Source organism: Solenopsis invicta, chromosome 1 (genome assembly GCF_016802725.1).
Source record: "Solenopsis invicta isolate M01_SB chromosome 1, UNIL_Sinv_3.0, whole genome shotgun sequence".
NCBI lineage: Eukaryota > Metazoa > Arthropoda > Insecta > Hymenoptera > Formicidae > Solenopsis > Solenopsis invicta.
This window is the reverse complement of record NC_052664.1, coordinates 23,164,665-23,185,050: the sequence shown is the minus strand read 5'-3', so window position 1 is coordinate 23,185,050 and position 20,386 is coordinate 23,164,665. Positions and strand designations below refer to the sequence as shown.

Sequence of the window (20,386 nt, the reverse complement as noted above, 5' to 3'; positions counted from 1 at the left end):
CCGGTATGCGTTCTTAGGTGCACAATTAAATATTTCCGTACGCTGAACGCCTTGCCGCATACTTCGCAAACGTGTGGTTTCTCACCCGAATGTATACGCATATGTATTTGCAAGTACGTCTTGCTGCTTACAGACTTCCCACACACTTCGCATGTGATTTGATTCTCGCCAGTGTGTATCTTAAGATGCACTTTTAGCGCGGCCTTCCAATAGCTTTCAAAGTCGCAGATATTGCACTTGTGCTTCTCTCTCTCCCCATGGGATCTCATATGCATGTTGAGATACGCCGCGCTTGCATATGCGGTATTACATATTTTACACACAAACGGCTTCTCGCCAGTATGCGTGAGCAAGTGCCGCTCCAGCGTCTGATTTGTGTAGAAGCCCTTGTTGCAGATCTCACAATGAATCACATATTCCTGGTTATGTTTCTTCTTATGCAAACGTAGATCGTATCCGGAGACCTTCGACACGCCACATATGTCGCAAGTGAAACGTTTGTTATGCTGTTTTAGGTGGGTTTTTAAAAACTCCTCGATCTTGAAACACTTGCCGCACAGAACGCATTGAAACGGCTTCTCCTTCTGATGTGACTTTATCATATGCTTTCGCAACTTTTCGTCACTGTCAAAAATTTTATCGCATTCCTCACAATGACCTTCGGTTTTTGGATTCCTCTCATGATCTTGTCTATGTTTCAAAAACTGCAGCTTCTTGAGCATTCGCTTTCCACAAATTTCACATTCGTAAACCGTCGCACGCTTGCGACTCGAATCGTGCTCGGAAACCCGTTTTACGACACATATCTCCGACGCAGATTCTAGTTTGTCACTCAAATCTGTAGTCTTATATTCAATCGTTTCCATAACTATTTCTTGATGGCCAATGTGTTGATACTCTTCTACTGTGGGTACTTCTTGATATTGCACTAACTCTATACCTTGTAATTCGTCGATTGGATCCAGTTTTACGTCTTCTATGTCAAGCTCGTCGCACCTGTAATAAATAATATCTGTCAACAGCGCGAGGAAGTAACGGAGAATCATATGTTAGAATAAATATAGAAAATACTTTTGTTAATTGATTTACTTGAACTAAGCACTTTACATATTCTTGATAAGTTTTCCATAGGAGACACTTTCATACTAATTAAATCAATTATGGCTGTCAATCTCAATTTGCCTGTCACTAATCAATTTTTGTTTGAAATTAAATAACACAATCTTAAAATTTTTTCAGAAAAACTTAAATTTTTAATCATGTATATTAAATTTTTTTTAAGTTAAATACTGCAACATATTTTCTTTATAAAGTTCATATAAACTTTTCCTTTTTCGCATTTTTTTTATAAATTATTGTTTCCTAAAGATATTACATTTTAAAAAAACAATTGATAGTCAACATTTTATTTTTAAAAGTGTAGTAGTTTGATTAAAGTGATATAAAATTATAACAAATATTTTATAGTATTCATCATAAGATTAAAATATTAAAATATCATGATTATAAATGAAATACATGAAATTATTTAGGTAAACTATGTTTCAAGTAGAAAACGAGTTGTAACAAAAATTGTATTGCACACTCTTCCTATTTGAATAATTTCATGTACTTAATTTATTCAAATCGAGAAAGGAGTCATAGCAAGACTTCAGTGCCGAAATAATGTTGTGTGAATAATTTTTTAAAAATACATTTTCTAATTTTTTAAACTCTGCGCCATTACTTTTGTCTCACATACAACACTTAAATTGAATCAGAAAAGTAATATCACAGTATTCAATTCATAATCAATTTAATAATACTGATGCTAACACGTTCTATAATATAAGATCATCCTTCTCCTCGAAAAATCTATTGCAAATATATTACCTCAGCCAAGATTTGAACCTGGATCTCCCTTTTGTATGGGCGTCTAGTTCGGTAAGTGGTATATAGTACAATATTTATCGCAACAATCGCTGATATTAAGAAAACATTATTGTAAAGCCAATAACGTGTATTAAAAGTAATTATCGACCTTTCTCGATTTGACTTGTGTTATACAAATCGCGTTCTCTCTTTCTCTAACCTAAATTACTGCTTAATTTATGTTTCAACTGATCATTTTATTATTACTAGTAACGATTTTATTAAATTCTATTTTAAAATATAAGATTAAAAGCGAGGTGTGAAATATGAACTAGAGAACATATATGTATTCGAGAAAAACATTAAGATTTATTACATTATCGACATAATGTACAATATATAGTATTAAAAAGGATTATTTGTCTGTTTGGCTGTATCTTAATTGATATGACTAACACGTAAAATATAATTAATACCACATTATGTTATATTACATGATTAATCGTATGCATATATCGCTACGACAGATGCATATATTTGCTACAATATAACTAAAAAAATAAAATTTTTTATTTTGAATGTTTTAAAATTTTGTGAATATTTTTAAATGCTATTTAATGTAATAATTTTTTTACTAATTGTAAAGAAATACAAGTTTCATCAGTTCTTCACTGTGTATTGAATTCTCTTCAGAATTTTTCTTTTTTCTTTTATAGACAATTGAAAAATAGCAATTTTTAAGTTGCGTAATAAATAAGTGATATTGTGTAAAATATATTAAGTAAATATTTTAAAGATACGTAAATTAGTAGGTGAACTGCTAAAATACCCCTAAAAAAAATTTTACAGTTACATTTTTTAATTATATTATATCATAAAATTTACATTAATTATATTTGTATTAAATAAAAAATAAACAAAGCTTTAAAACTTTTGGTAAATACTTTTTATTTTATTTTTCAAAACAAGATTTAGAAAACTATAGATGAAAACTTCTGAGATGTTACGATCATCCCACCTATTAACTTAAAAATTAAATTACAAATATTAAAATGTAATAATGATTCTATTCAGAGAATAAGCGCAATATATTAATTAACATAACCAACATTGTATAACGATCATTCTACAAAAGCGTCAGTACTATTTGATGTTTTCATTTGGCTGTCCGTGTTTGCGATCTACAACGTGTTTTATGTAGAATGGCCATAATACAAATATAAATAATCAACACAAAAGTGTTTTAATAATAGGTTTAGAGGAAAAAATAAAGAGAAAAGTTTTCACTTAGGATTCTCGTGTCTCCGAAGATGCACACTGAGAGTACCCCGTTGAGTGAAACGTTTCTCGCAAATTTTACATTTATAAGGCTTTTCACCAGTATGAGTTCGCCGATGTTTAATTAAATACGGTCTAGCACTGAACGCTTTGCCACAAAACTCACAAACCTCTGGTTTCTCGCCAGTATGCATTCTAATATGAATCTTCATGTACTGCCGTCTGACTAACTTGCCACATACTTCACATGCCACTTGGCTCTCGCCCGTATGAGTCCACATGTGCTCTTTATAGCAATAACTATAAAATGTTTCAAAACTGCATAATTCGCACTTGAACTTTTTCCTCGTTTCAGGCTGATTATGAATCTTCATATGAGTTCGGAGATAGATTCGACTGCGGAAGGACTTATGACAGATCTCGCAGATGTAAGCCTTCTCTTCATTATGCATAATCATGTGATTTCTTAAATTTGCCTTCAAGTAGAAACCCTTGTTACAAATTTCACAGTATTCCGTAAACTGTTTATTGTGTCGCATAACATGAATCTTGAGATAATAATCTGACGTCATCTTCGCACCACATATATAACAAATATGCACATTTGCGCCATGTAACGTTTTGTGTACGTTCAAGTACCTTTCCTTCTTAAATACTTTGTTACACTGGTCACACTTAACAGGACCTATTAATAACTTCTTGCTCTCCTCTTGACTCTTGATTTTCGTGGCCGTTTCTTTAAATTCTTTCTTTTGTGCGTCCAAAAATTTAACGAGACTTACCGACGATTTTTTTATCTCTTCTCGATTCACCTTGATTTTCCTGACTGTCTCTTTCCATTTCTGTTTCTTCTGTGAATTTAGAAAATTAACGGGATTTACCGACATATTCTTGTTCTGCTTTTGAGAACTCTCCATGATATTCCTAGTTGTCTCTTTTCTTTCCTCCTTCACCTGTGCGTCTAGAAAATATCTACATCGCATCTGATGTTTGATCAATTGTAAATTTGTCATATGCTGACCGCACATATCACACTTGTGTGTTTTTTCTGCTTGACGCAATGCTTTTCGAGTTCTAAGTATCGATTGCTCCGTTCTATGTACTATCAAACTAGCTTTTGTATCAAAATCTTCGTCGCACGAATCACAGTGGTAAGCAATTACTTCTTGAACAAGAATAGTTGTGTCGTCAATTTTTTGAAGAACAACGAAAGATGCATCTTGACTTCCTCTTTCTATCGTAGATATTTTTTGAGGTATCTTGGAACTCTGGTTTACAGTTCTGAAATAAAGAAATTAAATATATTTGTAATTAAAAGATGAATAAATGCATTCAACTTTTATTTCAGTTATTTCATGTTAAACATGGGTAGACAATATTTATTATCCAAGAGATAGGGGTAATACAAATATAAGATAAATTATGTAAAGTGAAAAATCAATAGATTTGATTTAAGTAATAATCTTTTATATTCATTAAAATCTTCACAAATGCAGTAAAAAGTTTAATTAATAAAATTTTCAATATAAAATATTAAAATTTTGTTACTTACTGTACAATTTCAGAGCTGCAATCTCAGTGACACATCGAGTCAGATATTTCATAAGTTATTACAAATCAAAATTTATACAAAAAAACATGTGCAAGTTTAAAAAAGATTAACATAAACAAAATAATTTTTAAATTATTTATGTAAAAAATAATAAAATGTAACAAATCATCTTAAGAAAGACTCCTACTATCCGCAAAATTGAAGAATTATGGAAAAAATTTAACATTTTAGTATGTAATTATAACATATTGAAATATTTTTATAAATTTAGATTAGAAGAAATTTTCAAGAAAAACAATATTTTTAAAGAATTACATAACATTTTATTAAAATAATTGCTTACATAATATTAAAATAATAAAATTATAAAGCAAGTTATTCCATAAATAAATTACGCAAAAATATCAAATTTTATTGTAAATACGTCTAACAAAGTAGAATAGTTAAAAATGAAAGAAATATTTCCCACTAATTTCTCATAAAAACTTAAAACTTTTCTTTATGACTGAAGTTAATTGATTCACGATATAAAATATAAATGTTTTGAAGAGAATATAACATCTTAAAAATAAAATACTATTATAAATAACATGTAAAATGCAAAGATTTATAATATTATTTAACTTGTTATTTCTTATAGAAAAATTTTTCTTATAGAAAATTTTTTCTTATAGAAAAATTTTTCTTATAGAAAATATGATAAAATAATGATAAACTATATTTTTAAAAATTTGATGTTTTTTATATTGATACGATAAACGTGATGCTTACAAACATTTTTTATCACTATACAATTATAATATCAATATCAAAATAAACATTTTATTTTACTTGAAAAGATTTAGTTTTATTTTTCTTGTAAAAAAATTAATAAAATTAAACAAGTAAATAAAGTAACTACGCTACATAGCTTAATATGGCCTACCTGCTGTTTCTAAGTAGTTACATAATAACTTAAATAAGTAATTAGTGTGTCGTATAGATTGCCAACATGATTTGATTACAACAGGTTGCCTACTGTATGTATTCTATTATTGACAGTTAAGTCAAAAGTAAAATTTTCTTGAATGTGTTTTCCATGATCTAATATTTCGTCAGAAAATAACTGCTTTCTACAACTATCAAGTAATAGTTATTAATCTCTGCAATTCATATTATTGTAGCTCTATATTTATACTTTACGTTGAATTTAACTTATATTTTCATGTTAACATTCTGCTTATATCTAAAGAAAAAAAATTCTTTGTAAGATAGAACCAATATGGCTTAGATCAATAATGAGTACACAGACATCAACTCTAATTTTTTTTTTTTGGTACTTTTATTACTTCGATCAATGATTTATTTAATGGATTGTTAATGAAAATAATTCTTTTGTGTACTGTTATACGAGTATGTCAATGTACCAATAAATAAGTCAATGCGTTAATAAACTTATAAACTTATTGATGTAACATTATTTTATTGAATCACTTTATTAATTTTTCCTAACACTTTTTTGTAAAAAAGTGGAAAACATAATTAGGTCATATTGAGTACATATTCCCAATAAAACCTAAATAGTACTTTTTCTAAGAATCCTCACTGTACGTACGTAAATATTTAAAACTGCATTTTTATGTTTAAAAATGTTTTCTACTTTGAATCTGATCATCAATTTTTAATTAGATTTGGCAAAAAATAAGAAAAAATCGCAACGCTTAGGTAGGCCATATACAATTAATTTTATTGGAAGAAAATAGTAAAATATATATTTCTACATGTTATGTAAAAATTATAGTAATTTTGTTTAGATATTATTAGATCATATACATAATAGTAATAATTTATAATAGATTTATTCTCATAATTTTTATATAATTGTGTATAACTTTCTTTAAACAATGATGTATAACAAAGGCACTAGAAATTTTATTTCCGGTAATTGTATTTAATAAACATTTATAATTAGGCAAGTATTACACTCGTATTAAGAGTGTACAATTATTTACACTAAAATATATCATTAACAAATTTTTATATATAAAGATAAAGACGCGCACAAAGCAAATATTGAATAAATAATTATCTATCTATAATTATATTAGCATTAAAAATGAAACATATAAGCACAAATTAAAAAAATACTGTCACAATAATATAACTGAAAAGCAGAGATGGGAATTACGAATTATGATTAATATCGTTATCGAGATGTTTTTATAACAACAATTTGACAATAATATAACAATTTTTCGTAACAATAATAGTAAAATCTGGATTGGAATAGTAACTTTTGTCAAATAACGTTATTATTGCGCATGACTCAATGAAAAAAATAACTCAGTTGACACATAATGTAACGAGTAAAATTAGAAGTTACTTATTTATAGTAAAAAATTTTATAACAGTAAAAAAATTACTTAGTAAAAGTAATCTCGTGTGCATGAAAATCGCCGATTCACTAGCTGCGCTTGGACTTTGTACAGAGACGCGACCACGTCTCTTGATTTATTCCAATCTTAGCATTACCATTACTATTATAAAAAATTGTAACTTCATTATCAAATAGTTATTATAAAAACGTAAAAGTAATGATAATTTATTTGCAATGCGTTACCATCCCTGCTAAAAAGTTATGGACGGCTTATTACTTCGCAAAGTATCATTTACTCTTTCTGATATTTTTGGACATAGCCAACAAACTTCAAACTGTGAACAGACATACGAGAACTATTTATTGCTCCGATTTTTCTTCAATTTATATTTATTAATTTGTTCACAAAATTAACTAATTTTATATTGGTAAAACTTATACAATTTGATCAAATCTCACAAGTATCTTTTTAATGAAGATCTTGGATTGTACAGTTTAGTTTGCAAGACTTTATGTTTAAATGATTCTTTTACCTACTCATCAACTACAATAAATAGTTGAAATTATCTGATTTTTTAAAATCATGTATAAATGTCAACAATATTATCTGTTAGATTTTTCAGAGGAATGCGAGGTACCTAACTCTCTTAAACTGAATCAGTGAAAATTTCTTTGTTGATCGAGTAATACAAAATTTTTCTAAAAATCAGTAATTTTCAATATAAATACCCTTTGTTCTTTTATATCTCAGTGATTATAGCCCCCTCTTTTAATTCCAATCTTAAAAGAGACTCTCAAAATAGTCAAACACGTATTGCAATTTTTCATAATTTTGAATAATTTCCAAAATATAAGGGTAAAAACAGACTTTACAGACTTCGCGTACAAATGAATATATCTGCATTATGTAATTCACAAAACTTTCTGCATTTCTATTTTTGGTTTCTATTTTTCGGCAAAAACTCTCCTATCTGAAACTTGTATAACAAATTCAAAATAAGATCTTATTATATATTTTTATTTCTAAAGCTGCCACTATTCATAGCCACTGTCTTCAACAGTATATCACAAACAGTGATATTAAAACAGTAATTCCAATAAGATTTCATAAAAAAGTCAGTGCTATAGTTATAACTGTTGCAACACTCTTAATACACTGATTTCATTTAAGAGAGACCCTGACTCGATAAAATACTCGTTCACATTTTAACAAATTAATGTATACGAATTACAAGCATATTTTTCATCTAAGATGGCGTAAAAGATATTATAAAAGAGAGTTTATGTCTTATAATATGCTTTCATCAGTTATCCTATAGAATTCCAAAACTTATCAATCTGTATAGATTATATTTATACCTAAAGTTTTCTCTGCTAATATCACTTATATTGAAAAAACATAAAAAAAGCAAACTTGGTTACATAAAAAATACGAAATCCATTTTAGCAATCATTGTTCTAACTACATTATTATGACGGTTTCGAACGGCAATGAAGCTTCTTGTTGCTGCTGTGAACTTTCCTCCTGCATTATCTGCTGTTGTTGCTGTTCCTGTTCCTGTTGCTGACGGGCGTTTTGTTTTGCATGTGTTTTCAAGTGCGAGTTCAGCATCGTTTTCGAAGCAAACGATTTGTGACAGTATGTGCAGGGATAAGGTCGATCTCCCGTGTGACCCCGTAGATGCACCACCAACGTAGTCCGTTGAGTAAACCTTTTGTTGCAGTGAGTACATTGATGAGGTTTCTCGCCCGTGTGTGTCCGACGATGTACGCTCAGGTAGTTTTGCGAGATGAAGCCTTTGCCGCAAATATCGCAAACATGTGGCTTCTCGCCGGTGTGCTTGCGCAGATGCACTGCGAGATAAGTCTTGCTCGACACGGACTTACCGCACATCGTGCACACGTATTCATTTTGTGGTTCCACGTTGCCGTGAGTCTTCATGTGCACCAGCAATACCTGCCTCCGAGAGAAACGCTTGTTGCATAGCTCACAGTGATGTTTCCTCTGTGGCTGCACGTAATCCGGTTGATGCAGCTTTGTGTGCAGCCGAAGACCTTGGCGGTAGCGAAACGTGGCATTACATACGTCACACTGAAACGGCTTTTCATTTTGCGAGTGCGACAACAGGTGCACCTGACAGTTGCTCTTGTTCTGAAATTGTTCGCCGCACACCTCGCATTGGTACTTGAAATCGGACCTGTGGCATCGCTCATGAACAATCAAACTCTCCTTGTTCGAGGTCATGTAGTCACAACTGTCACAACTGAAACATTCCTCGGAAACGTGTTCTTTCTGATGCTCGTGCAGTCCAGCTGTCGTTGTGAAGCTGCAGCCGCAACTTTCACAGACCAATTGCTCATCCTGTGCTTGTTCCTCCGAATGCGTCTCTAGATGTATTTTAAAAGCCTGATCGCTAAGAAAACTGTCGCCGCATAATTCGCACTGTAAGGCGCTCTCTTGAGAGAGCATATTCGTCGTTTCAACCTTCGGATGCACGTGCAATGGATCCGTTGTCACTGACTGCGTACGCTGCTGAATAAAGACGTGCTTGATTTCGCCGGGCCCACTCTGCTGCCGATCCCGAGGCAGCGTCCTGAGTTTTGACACAAAATATCTGGAAAGAAGAGAGACACAAACGGGAGTCAATCAGTGCTGGTTCCTCGCCACTTCTTTTGTTCTTTAGCGTTGCCTTAATCAGGACCTTACGTGGTAAGCGAGATATGTACAGGGACGATCAGCTGAACACTCGTGCTCGATTGTATGGAAATTAGGTAGTTAATAAAGTGCCTCACTTATGATTTCCAGTATTCTCTTTATTATGTAGCCATGTCTCTGCTCTCTACCCTCATTGAGACGTCTTATTATTAAACAATGATTATTCGTCAACGAACATTGTCGTCTTCTGTACTATTTGTTGTACTTGCAGCTTGTTTACATAATTTTGTAGTAGCACACAATCTGCGACTACAAAATATTGCTTATATGCTATACTATGTTCTCTTAATATTAAAGATGCGGTCAATTTGATTGACCAATTAGAATTAAGAATTTTATAAATCATTCCAAGACTTCAATGCATTTGCAGTATCTTGACCACACCTTAACAGATATGTGTTAATATATTGTGTTCGTTAATAAAATGCGCTTGTCTTAACAATATTAACATATTTTTCTTTCTTCTTCTAAGTGCACAATCGCACTATTTCTTGTTTACAATATATACAAAATGTTGCATTATTATACGAACCATAAATTCAGCTATACATTCTCTGATAAATTTTGAGTCAACTTTATTCTCCAAGCAAGTCTGACAAAAAATAAAATTTGCTAAATCTCCATTATTTTAAATATACTCGCGAATAATTTTTAAATTAAAAATTAATATTAATTATAATTAGATAAAAAATGCTATAAATTTCTTTTGTTTATTCACTTAAAATTTAATTATTAAAAGTTTTAATTTTTAATTACTTATACCAGACATATGTATAAATAAATAAATCACACTTCTTAACTGAGCTTTTAGCATCCAAGATTGAAGAGATCTATACCTAATATAAACAACCTGTATAACATATTCGTACTTGGTGAACATAATTATTATTTCTCTTCACATAGGTTGCTATAGTTTATTATTTAATATAACTACAATAAAAAATTATTTCTATTCTATAAATGATTAAAGATTTTTAATATTCCGTTTTTTGTTCTTAGCTAAAGAAAAAGGCAAAATATCAGTTAATTCAGTAATATGATATTAATGATATTACTAATATCAGGAAAAATCTTGTAACATGCAAAATTATATAATCTTTCGATATACGTGCACGTATAATAAATTATTGTTTATGTTGCAAAGCAATTATAACAATTTTAAACTGTTGATAATAGTAGCACATTACAAAAAATTATTTCTGCTAATCATATTGGAGATTAATATTGAAAAATATCAAAGTTAAGCGGTCGATTACTGAAGTGGTACGTTCAACGATATCGACATTTTGTACATTTTGTCGACTGTATTAATGCGTAAATCGTTGAAACTGATAAAAAAATCAAAGTTTAAAGAAACGAAAACGATTTAAAAATTCATATTTTTTTTTAACTCTAATACATGCTTCCATATAAATCTTACTTCAGTATTAAATTTCCTAAACACAACATATTTATTGCATTGTTCAAATAAAAAATCCATTCTTAAAATTTAGAATACTGTTATTAAAAATTTGGTAAATAAAACCGATTAAAATTTAATTCAAGAACACATTTTTGCATATACGTATAAACAGAATTTTCAGTATAATTGGCTATTGTATTATATACATATACAGATGAATAAATATAGGTATGCATTATGCTCTATTTGCAGATACATGTTTGTATATCCAAAACAAAAATTAAAAAAATAGAATTGAAAAATTTCATTAAGTTTTTCGAATTAAAAAAAATTTTGTATATAATATCTACCAAAGCAAACATTGTAGCAATATGTAATCTTTACAAAAGATATTTATCAATTTTAATTGAAAATACATATAGAACTATGTATAATACAAGTTTGCAAAAAAAAATACAATAAAATATTAATTAAAAAAAAGAATTTATAAAGCAATAAAGTTAAAAATATCTGTGAAAAGTCATTAAATATCATTTACTTTATCTGCATATCTTCGAATTGTATACAATTTCTAGAACTACATCTAAATATTTAAGCGTCTTCATACTTACATGTCACATTTAAATAATTAATGTTACACGTTCTACCCTGTCTTTCACCCTATATTAATTAAAGGCACCTGAATTCAGTTATACGTTGAAATTAATTGTTGCATTCTAGATTAGCAATCGATCAACAATATAATTAAAATTTTAATGTCAATGCGAAGTACAAAAATAATTTATTTGCCATGTTTCTAAATTTTAGATTTTTATCCCATAATAAAATAATTTAAAAAGTTGTGGACTTTTAGGCACTTTTTTCATATTATTGCGCAGGTACTAATTTTTCTTATTATAGAAACTGAATTACGCCACATCAACTTTCATTTAGAAGGATAGAAAAAAAGTTTCGCGATGCGTCTAATAATATTAACATTATTCTAAATATCTTGTATAATATACAAACGATATCACAGTGATGACAACATTTATGATTATAACATATAATTATTCGCTTTTCGTGATTCTGGTTTGATTGATCATTAAATATATTTTATCCGAAACTATACGGAGTTACATATCGCGTGTAGACGTGTCCATAAAAAATTTAATTTACACATTTTAATTCGTTCGTTATATTATATCGACTTATTTATTATACTGCGATAGTAACTTGAGTAATTTCAGGCACTTGGACATCAACACTCTATACAATTCCAATAAAAAGAATACTTTTAATAAAAAATATTTGAATTTTAGCTTCTTTTAAATAACTATGTTTTTGAAAAATTACAAACACTAGTCATTAAAATCCGGTTTCAATAAACAGTTACAAAAGTGCAATGTGCAATTAAATGTAACCTCCTTTAGCAAATTTTTCTTTTTAAATTAAAGTTACTGTGCTAATTCCTAAATCACCGAATAATTGCTTAAGAAAAAATATTAAAATAATAAAATTTCAAAATAATTACAAATTAATATTTTTTGGTCTAATTTTCATATAGATTTGATTTGAATGTCATTTTTTACTCGAAAATTATATCAAGTTTTTATTTGTTCATCGACTATGCGATTCTATATAATAGTTTTCTATATAAATTAAAAAAATGTTTTTCTCTAGAGAGTGTTGATGAAATATTCGATTTCGAGATCAAATAAGAACATCGTTTTTTTTGCACCTCGAATTTAAAATGTCCTTACATCTTGAATTTAATCGCGCGCAGCAAAAGATCTCGTAGATCTATCGTTGGCTCAATGTTTCTTCATGTGATTAAGCATAATTGTTCGCGTGACAAATCCCTTTCCGCAGAGCGTACAGGTGTACGGACGCTCTCCCGTATGATAACGACGATGCACAGTGAGCGTCGACGCCTGCGTGAACGATTTGCCGCACATGGCACAGAGATACGGCCTTTCGCCGGTGTGGATGCGCTGGTGCACCACGTAATACTTGCGATGCGTGAAACCCTTGCCGCATACGTCGCAGACCAGCGGTCGCGATCTGTGCACCGCTTTATGCGAGGTCAACGACTCGGCGGTCGTAAATTGTTTGGAGCACGAGTCGCAGGGATAAGAAGGCATGGACTTTGCGGGTATTATGGGACCACTACTTCCGTCGCTGCCGCCAACACCGAGATTACTAGTTACTATCGGATCGACTGGCGACGACACCGTATTGCTACCCGCAATTATTCGATTATCATGACTCGCCGGTAATGGTCTGTGGGTTTTAGCGTGATGATTGTACGAGTTGCGCGTCTCAAAGCGCATTAAGCATCTTGGGCAGGAGTATGGTTTTTCCTGGCTGGCTTCCTGGTGCATCCTCCGATGACGTTCCAGTAGCGTGCGATATCGAAAGCTTGCCTGGCAGAAATCGCAGGCAAACGTTTTCTCCATATTACCGCCGGACGACGTAGCGAGAGTAACGGAAGTCGATGCACACGTGGGTACAGGCGCGGAATGTGTGACCTCGTGCATCCTCAGGTGGTTCAACGCAACAAAGGTTCGCGAGCAGACCGCGCAAGAGTACCGCGGCTGATTCTCGATACTATGCTCGAATTCCGTACGCACGACGTGACTCGTTCGCATGTGATAGTTAAGCTTAAGGACACTTCGGAACTCCAATCCGCACGTTGGACATGGATAAGACTCGGTGAAGATTTGCACCTGATCGAGCAGAGACTGATCAGGGCATACTGATTGAAAATGCGGAGGGAGTAAAGTCGACGATAGCATCGACGATTGGTTCGAGAATATCGAGTTGTTCTGTAGAAGATTACAATTGATGGACATACCGGCCTCCCCGATCTCGGGCGAAGGCGAGAGAATCTGACGCAGCATTCCCGACAATCCACCGAAGGTCTCGCCTCCTTCCCTGAAATTGACAAAACCCAAGAACATTGCAACGGAGAACGACCCGTGGGCACACACTTTGTCTTTTGAATCTGTTTTTTGTGATCATAACAAATATATCTTGCATACAGGCGGTGATGAAAGAGGAAAAGAGAAAAAGAGAGATAGAAAGATAGATTTATGCTTATGTGAGTGCTGCAAGGTGGCCGGTGCAAGGTGCTTGGGCATTGCTGGCATCCCTCTTGAAGCGCAGCAATAATAAACGTGTTACAAGAGCGCACGTGCAAATCGAGAAAGTCATCGCAATTGTCGTCAAGTCAAACAGCATTGGAAATTTCATCATCCGCTACGTGAATATTCATTAAGCTTTCCGAATTCACAAAGCTTACATGATAATATTTAAACACTATTGGATGAATTATATTACAATATGATAAAAATGACTTATTAATTACAAAATGCTTTTGTAGACCTCTCTTATTACGTTCATTGCTAATTAATATCGTTTAAATTATAATCATAAATATGTACATAAAAATATGTTTAAATATATATTTCATATTCCCTAACGATACAGCAGAAGGGAAAAGTAAAGATCAAGCCATAAAACTTGGCAAAATAGTTCGAGAAAAGCAAATTCTTACTCAAAAGATCACTAATGATTTGGGATAGAACATATTAAAACGCAAATTAAATCAGGTACAGAAAAATCTCACCTTTATAAATAATCCGTTACGATAAGGCATCTTCTTCTCATTTGCACGGAGAACAGAGATTTCTCACATATGTATGTACTCCGCATTCAACACAATCTAACGCCATTTTAACATATCACAAATACGTTTTATGCAGAACAAGACAAAAACGCAGTTAAGAACTGCAATAATAGCAGACAAAGGAGAAAAATTAACATATTATTCAGTACTTTAAAGTGAAAAATGAAAATTTATGAAAGCTTGATGCATTAAAAGCACAAAAAAAATGCTATGTATCAATCTTTCATTTATCATATGTCCACTGTACTCAGAACTGAATAGTACAATTTTCTCCGTTAACAAAAGCATTAAAAAAATATATAATGGCATATGCCTAGACTATTCTCTATGACGATATATATATATCAAATATTGCAGCCAATTAAAGGCGCAATAAATAATTGGATTCCTGCGCATTTTATTACAAACGCAAAACCGGCGCAACTATAATGCAAGCCTGGTTTACCAATCGTTAAAAATAACTATCCCTCGCGGTATATTTTCTGCATTTATGGAAATGCGCAAAAAAATACGCGCATCCAAGCAGTATAAATAATAGAATATAACACGCGTTGAGATATTTATAAAAGAATTCGTTTGATGCCAAAAAATGGCATCGTTTAAACTTATCGCAGGTAACCATGAAATTCACATACCGATAATATTCATACAAATCCGCAATATTTTTGCATATAACAAAAAATAGTCCATAAACAAACTAGAATATAGAATATAAAAAAAGTGATACTCGCCTTTGTGTTTACAATGCAAAAAATCCTCTTGACTCAGCAGTCTCTTGATGGATGATTCTTTTTCCTTTGTTTCGCAGAAGTCTTCAAATCGGAAAATATACGATCCTTCTTCTTCGACATCGAGACTCTTAACAATTTCTGAACCGATTTTCTTCTCGGTTGTACACTATTGCGCAATTACTTTGTCGTAGAATTCCGGAGAATCGTACCGGACACGCAAAATTTATTAACGATCTCGTTGAAGCACAATCTTTTTATATCAATTAAAAGATAATCTCTTAAGATTAATATAGTAATAGTGTCCTGGCAATATCGTAAAGCGCAGGCGTCGGAAAGCACGAAAATCATAAATCAGAAATAGTAGATATACGTTGCATCAATTAAAATATCTATCGTCTGTGATTTTTGAATCGGCTGAATATCGGTCATGTGCGGCATTTAGTGCCATCACGTAAGCGTGGGAATATTAATATCGACAACATGTAAACATTTGGTTTCTGAGTGGACAGAGAGATCAAGCTGGTTTCTCTTAAGCAATAGGCATAGTTACTACTGAATAAGAAATTTATTCTTCTCTCCTATCATGTATATGAATAATCCAGAGAAATCCCTCTATCCATTTTCTTGCACATATATAAATAATGTCTAACATAAAGTCCATTTCGATTAATTGTATAAAATTATTTCCAAATATCTATAAGATGTAGAGAAACATAAAAAAAAACTTATAGATTATGTTTCATCGAAATGCACTCTATGTACATGCTACCACATGTAAAAGTAAGGTGCTTAGCAATTTGTATTCTGAATTAAACAATCGCGTAGTGCAATATTAAATAAAAATTTACCAAATTGTTTAAAAGTAATGTAAATGTTATACGTAATACAAAAAATATTTGTATAAATTGCTAAACACCTAGGGCCAAAGATGGTTGTGGGGTGTGTTGAAACTTACCTTGTGTTTACCTGTATTTTATATTTATAAACATTAAAAGTTCAGATGTAGTTATCTATCTTATTTTTATTTCTACCGTACGGGTTCAAAATTTCTTTTAAGATTTATTATTGAATTTATACAGAGAAGAGCTAATGTACAATTAAAAGCACTTTAAAATAAAAATTTTTAAAACAATATTCTTAAACAGAAAACACATTAGATATTATTTCTATAGAAATTTCTCTAGAAATATCTACACTGCTGTTGGTAACTTTATGTATGAATTATTAAAAAATTGCTTTTAATAATTTATTAACAGAATATATCATTAATTTATTTTATTTATATCTATCGTTAATTTCATTCAAGACAAGTTTTATTCATTTTGAAATTGGATTAAAGTTGATAGAAATAACAAATAAATAAAACTAACGCAATATTTAGGTATGATTGTTTATGTTTACCACAACAAATGGCATCTTTGGCCCTCAAACAGTAAAATAAGAACAGAGAACTCACCCAGTTTTCGGATCCACATCTGTTGTTTGTTGCATTACCATCTCGGGCATGTCTGTAATTTTTTGTTGCTGAAGTCCAGATGGGCCTGCCTCGTCGCACGCCAAAGAAACGTTAACAAACGTTGTAGGCTCTATAGTTCTATTACTATTAGGATCTTCTTCACTTTCTTCTTTTATAGGTAGGCCTTAAACAGAATTAAAAAATTTTTTTCTTTTATGTTCTTCAAACTTCTAAATAATGTTAGTGCTTAGTAATTAAATAAGTAAATTACAAAATGTGTAACACGGATATATACCTTCATCTCCATCACACTCATCATCCGAGTTTTCCTCTTCTTCGCTGCTTTCTTCTTCCTCTTCTTGTTGCGTAGGCGCGTCTGTTTGATTCTGTGTAATTTGGTCATGTGTCGTTTGTGTGCTTGGTCCAGCTACTGGTTGAACATTTTGTACAGAGCTACCACTGTTGTCCATAGGAACTGAGGTTATTTGTTGTTGGGTATTATTCGACATCATCATGGGTATACTCAGGCCCATATTGTCCATCATACCCATATTCATATTGTTCTGATGTTCGCTCACTTGTTGCATCACAGTACCATCTAACCTGCTCTCGTTGTTCTGATCTTGCTTCATTCCATTCTAAAATTGCAAAACAAAAACCGATACAAGTTAGTTTATCAAGATTTGAAAATTTCAATAAATTAAATATAAATTTATTTTACTTTATTTCTTAATTAAAATAATTCAAAAATTTTGTAAATTATATTATCTAATAATTATATCTCAATTTTATATAAAACTTATCCATTACAAAGACATTTGTATAAAAGATTGTAATATATAAAAATGTAAAGTGTAAAAAGTATTAAAAAGAACTTACAAGTGTACAATATGCAAAATATTATGATCACTATCACTGCTAAGATAAACATAGACAAAAGAAAACTAAATAAATGACAATCTGAGATTTATATAATTTATAAAGGCTAATCTTCAAGACTATACAAGATCGTATAGGGTGTTTATTAATTTCTTTTAAGTTCATCAAGAAAAATAATCAGATAAGAAATAAGTTGTACAAAACAGCAATAATTACCGGATTGAGAACATTGTAACCCTGTTTGTCTTCCATGTTTACATCGCCTAGCCATTGCAGCAATTGTTTTTCGGCATTCGCCGTCGTATGCCAAAATTGATAACATAATTCTACTTTATACACACAGTCATCGCATATTTTCTTAGGTAATTTGTCTTCCCTGTTCACCTATAATAAAGAAAAAAGATGAGATTGAGATATTCCATCAAAAATAAATTTATGCAATTTTTGAGGTATTACGATTCTTATATATGCACTGCAATATTTTATTTATATAAATATTTCTCTAATATATCCAACTTGTACAGTTATCTTCTTAAATTAACAAAAAAAAAACATTCATATTATATTAATACATCTCCTAAAAATCATGCAGGAATTATCTCTCCGCCAGAGCAACAAACACAAGGGACGCCATTAAATCGTAGGCGATTAACGAGCTCACGACCAATCACGCATAGCGTTTGAGATTTTAATCCCTCCGCGATAAAAATCCATATGTGAGCCAAAATCGGAGCACGAATTGCACTAGACGATTCATTCTCGCGATGAAAAAGAATTTTCGAACAAAATACGGGAATATCGATCTGTGGGAATCATTGGGGAGTCGACATTACGTGTTTCGCGAGCGTGAACAATGTCGGTGGCAAGATGTCGAAAACATTCAAGATTAACGAATTCCACGCTACACGAGATGAAAGACGCTTTCCATCAACCGCTTTCTCACGAGCCTCACGAGACATCGGCAGTATTATGAGCGCAACGAGGCGACTTTTCTATCGAGCAACATCCACGCAAAGAGGAAAAAAGCGCGGCAAAGTCCATCGACTAATTAGCGGCGTCACAAAGGCGACGAGCGACGAGCGACGAGACCGGGATTAGACGCAGCGCAAGGTGTAGCATCATAAAAGACCGTGCCATCTCGACGCCGTCTCGGAGCGATTCTCTCTCGTCTACAGAGCGATTCAGAATATGCCCAACGAGGCCGAGATCCTCGTCGAGGTCAGTCCGCGAGCTTGTTCGAGAAGGCTCGGCAAAATGGCGGATCGCCATAGCTGGTAAGCCGAATGGCGTAGTTGGCTTCTTACCTTGACCGGCAAACAGGCTGTGATCTTGAGGAAGATCTGCCGCACGTCTCCCTCGCCCTCGAAGATCGGCACCGAGACGCGGTCCTTCACAAGACACAGCCGACACACCTCCAGATAATCGAGGGAGGACATTTTACCGCGTAAAACGCCAGCTTCGAGACGCAAAGCCGCGCCCGTTGAGAACGCGTACGCCGTTCACCGCGAATCCACAGAGGGGTCCCCGCGTCGTTCACTATGCGTCGCCCGTCGCCACCTAACCGTGCCTCGGCTGCGTCCGGCGCACTTCGGCCGCGCTCGGCTCGTCTCGACCCTCGTCGGCGCGCCTCGACAACCGCCGTGACGACTCGACGGCCGCGTTCGCGTATCGATCGGCTTTGACCGAAGCCAACCGCCTTTACACACGACAGTCTCGAGTGACACGAAGGTTCTCTCCTTGAAATATATCGATGCGAGAAATGCCTCTCTCCGATTTCTCTCTCGAAATCGGACTTTCAACCACGAAAATCGCTATTGTTTTCTCTTTTTCCTTCTTTTCTTTTTCCCTCAATTGTCGAAATCGAAATGGAAATTCGAGCCATCCCGAGCCGCAATTCGAACGATACATGCGAAGCCGGCAAAATTAGTTTTTCATAATTAACTCGAATACACGTAATTGCATAGAGATACACAGAGCTTTCCACGAGAGAAGCGCTTGTCTTTTTAAATTCATTTGGAGTTCGCCGATTGATTGATCGGACAGGTGACTGAGAAAGGTCGCCCAAGTACATGCATGCTATGAAGTTTTCATGCTCAATTACTCCCACTTTAGTTAGATGTTCAACGACGCATGATCAAACCGTGTAACGTCTATCAGCAAACAAAGAGACTAGTAGAAAAAAAAAAGTTGATACATATTCATTGATTTTGTACAATTGTTCTTTGTCTCCGTTGCACAAATTACGAATATCTATATTGTTTAAGCAATTTTTTTACGAGAACAATCGCTACTCTATAATTTAACATTAATTAATTATAATTTAACATTCGACAGAAATAAGGTGAAATAAGTTTGGGACAACCATTGTGTAAGAAGTATGCATAAATAAATAGCATTGTAAATCTAAAAATCGTAAAAAATGTATTTACTTTTAATATTTTTCATTGAAAAAAAAAAGAATTTGTTGCCACAATATTTTAATTTTCTTATGAATT

General features: G+C 32.5%; 2 protein-coding genes across 6 annotated transcripts in view; both read right to left on the bottom strand.

Moving 5' to 3' along the window:
• The window catches only part of LOC105193298 (zinc finger protein 436), a 52,106-nt gene extending 32,645 nt beyond the window's left edge, over positions 1–19,461 (bottom strand). For 2 of the 5 annotated variants that reach the window (XM_026131251.2, XM_026131250.2), the window contains exons 1-4: positions 19,196–19,455; positions 18,108–18,275; positions 17,308–17,650; positions 17,013–17,196 (exon numbers count right to left, since the gene is read on the bottom strand). In XM_026131251.2, the coding sequence (XP_025987036.2) occupies positions 17,013–17,196; positions 17,308–17,650; positions 18,108–18,275; positions 19,196–19,327 (827 nt within the window). In that variant the 5' untranslated portion in view covers positions 19,328–19,455. Of the gene's footprint in view, positions 1–5,983; positions 9,653–17,012; positions 17,197–17,307; positions 17,651–18,107; positions 18,276–19,195 lie in introns of those variants that run through there. The other 3 variants (XM_026131252.2, XM_026131248.2, XM_026131249.2) reach the window with 3 other exon arrangements.
• On the bottom strand, positions 9,831–17,006 carry LOC105193261 (endothelial zinc finger protein induced by tumor necrosis factor alpha). The gene has a single exon (XM_026131255.2). It carries the CDS (start codon positions 14,095–14,097, stop codon positions 12,949–12,951), a length of 1,149 nt encoding a protein of 382 aa, XP_025987040.1. The 5' UTR covers positions 14,098–17,006; the 3' UTR covers positions 9,831–12,948.
• Positions 19,462–20,386: the final 925 nt, after the last annotated feature.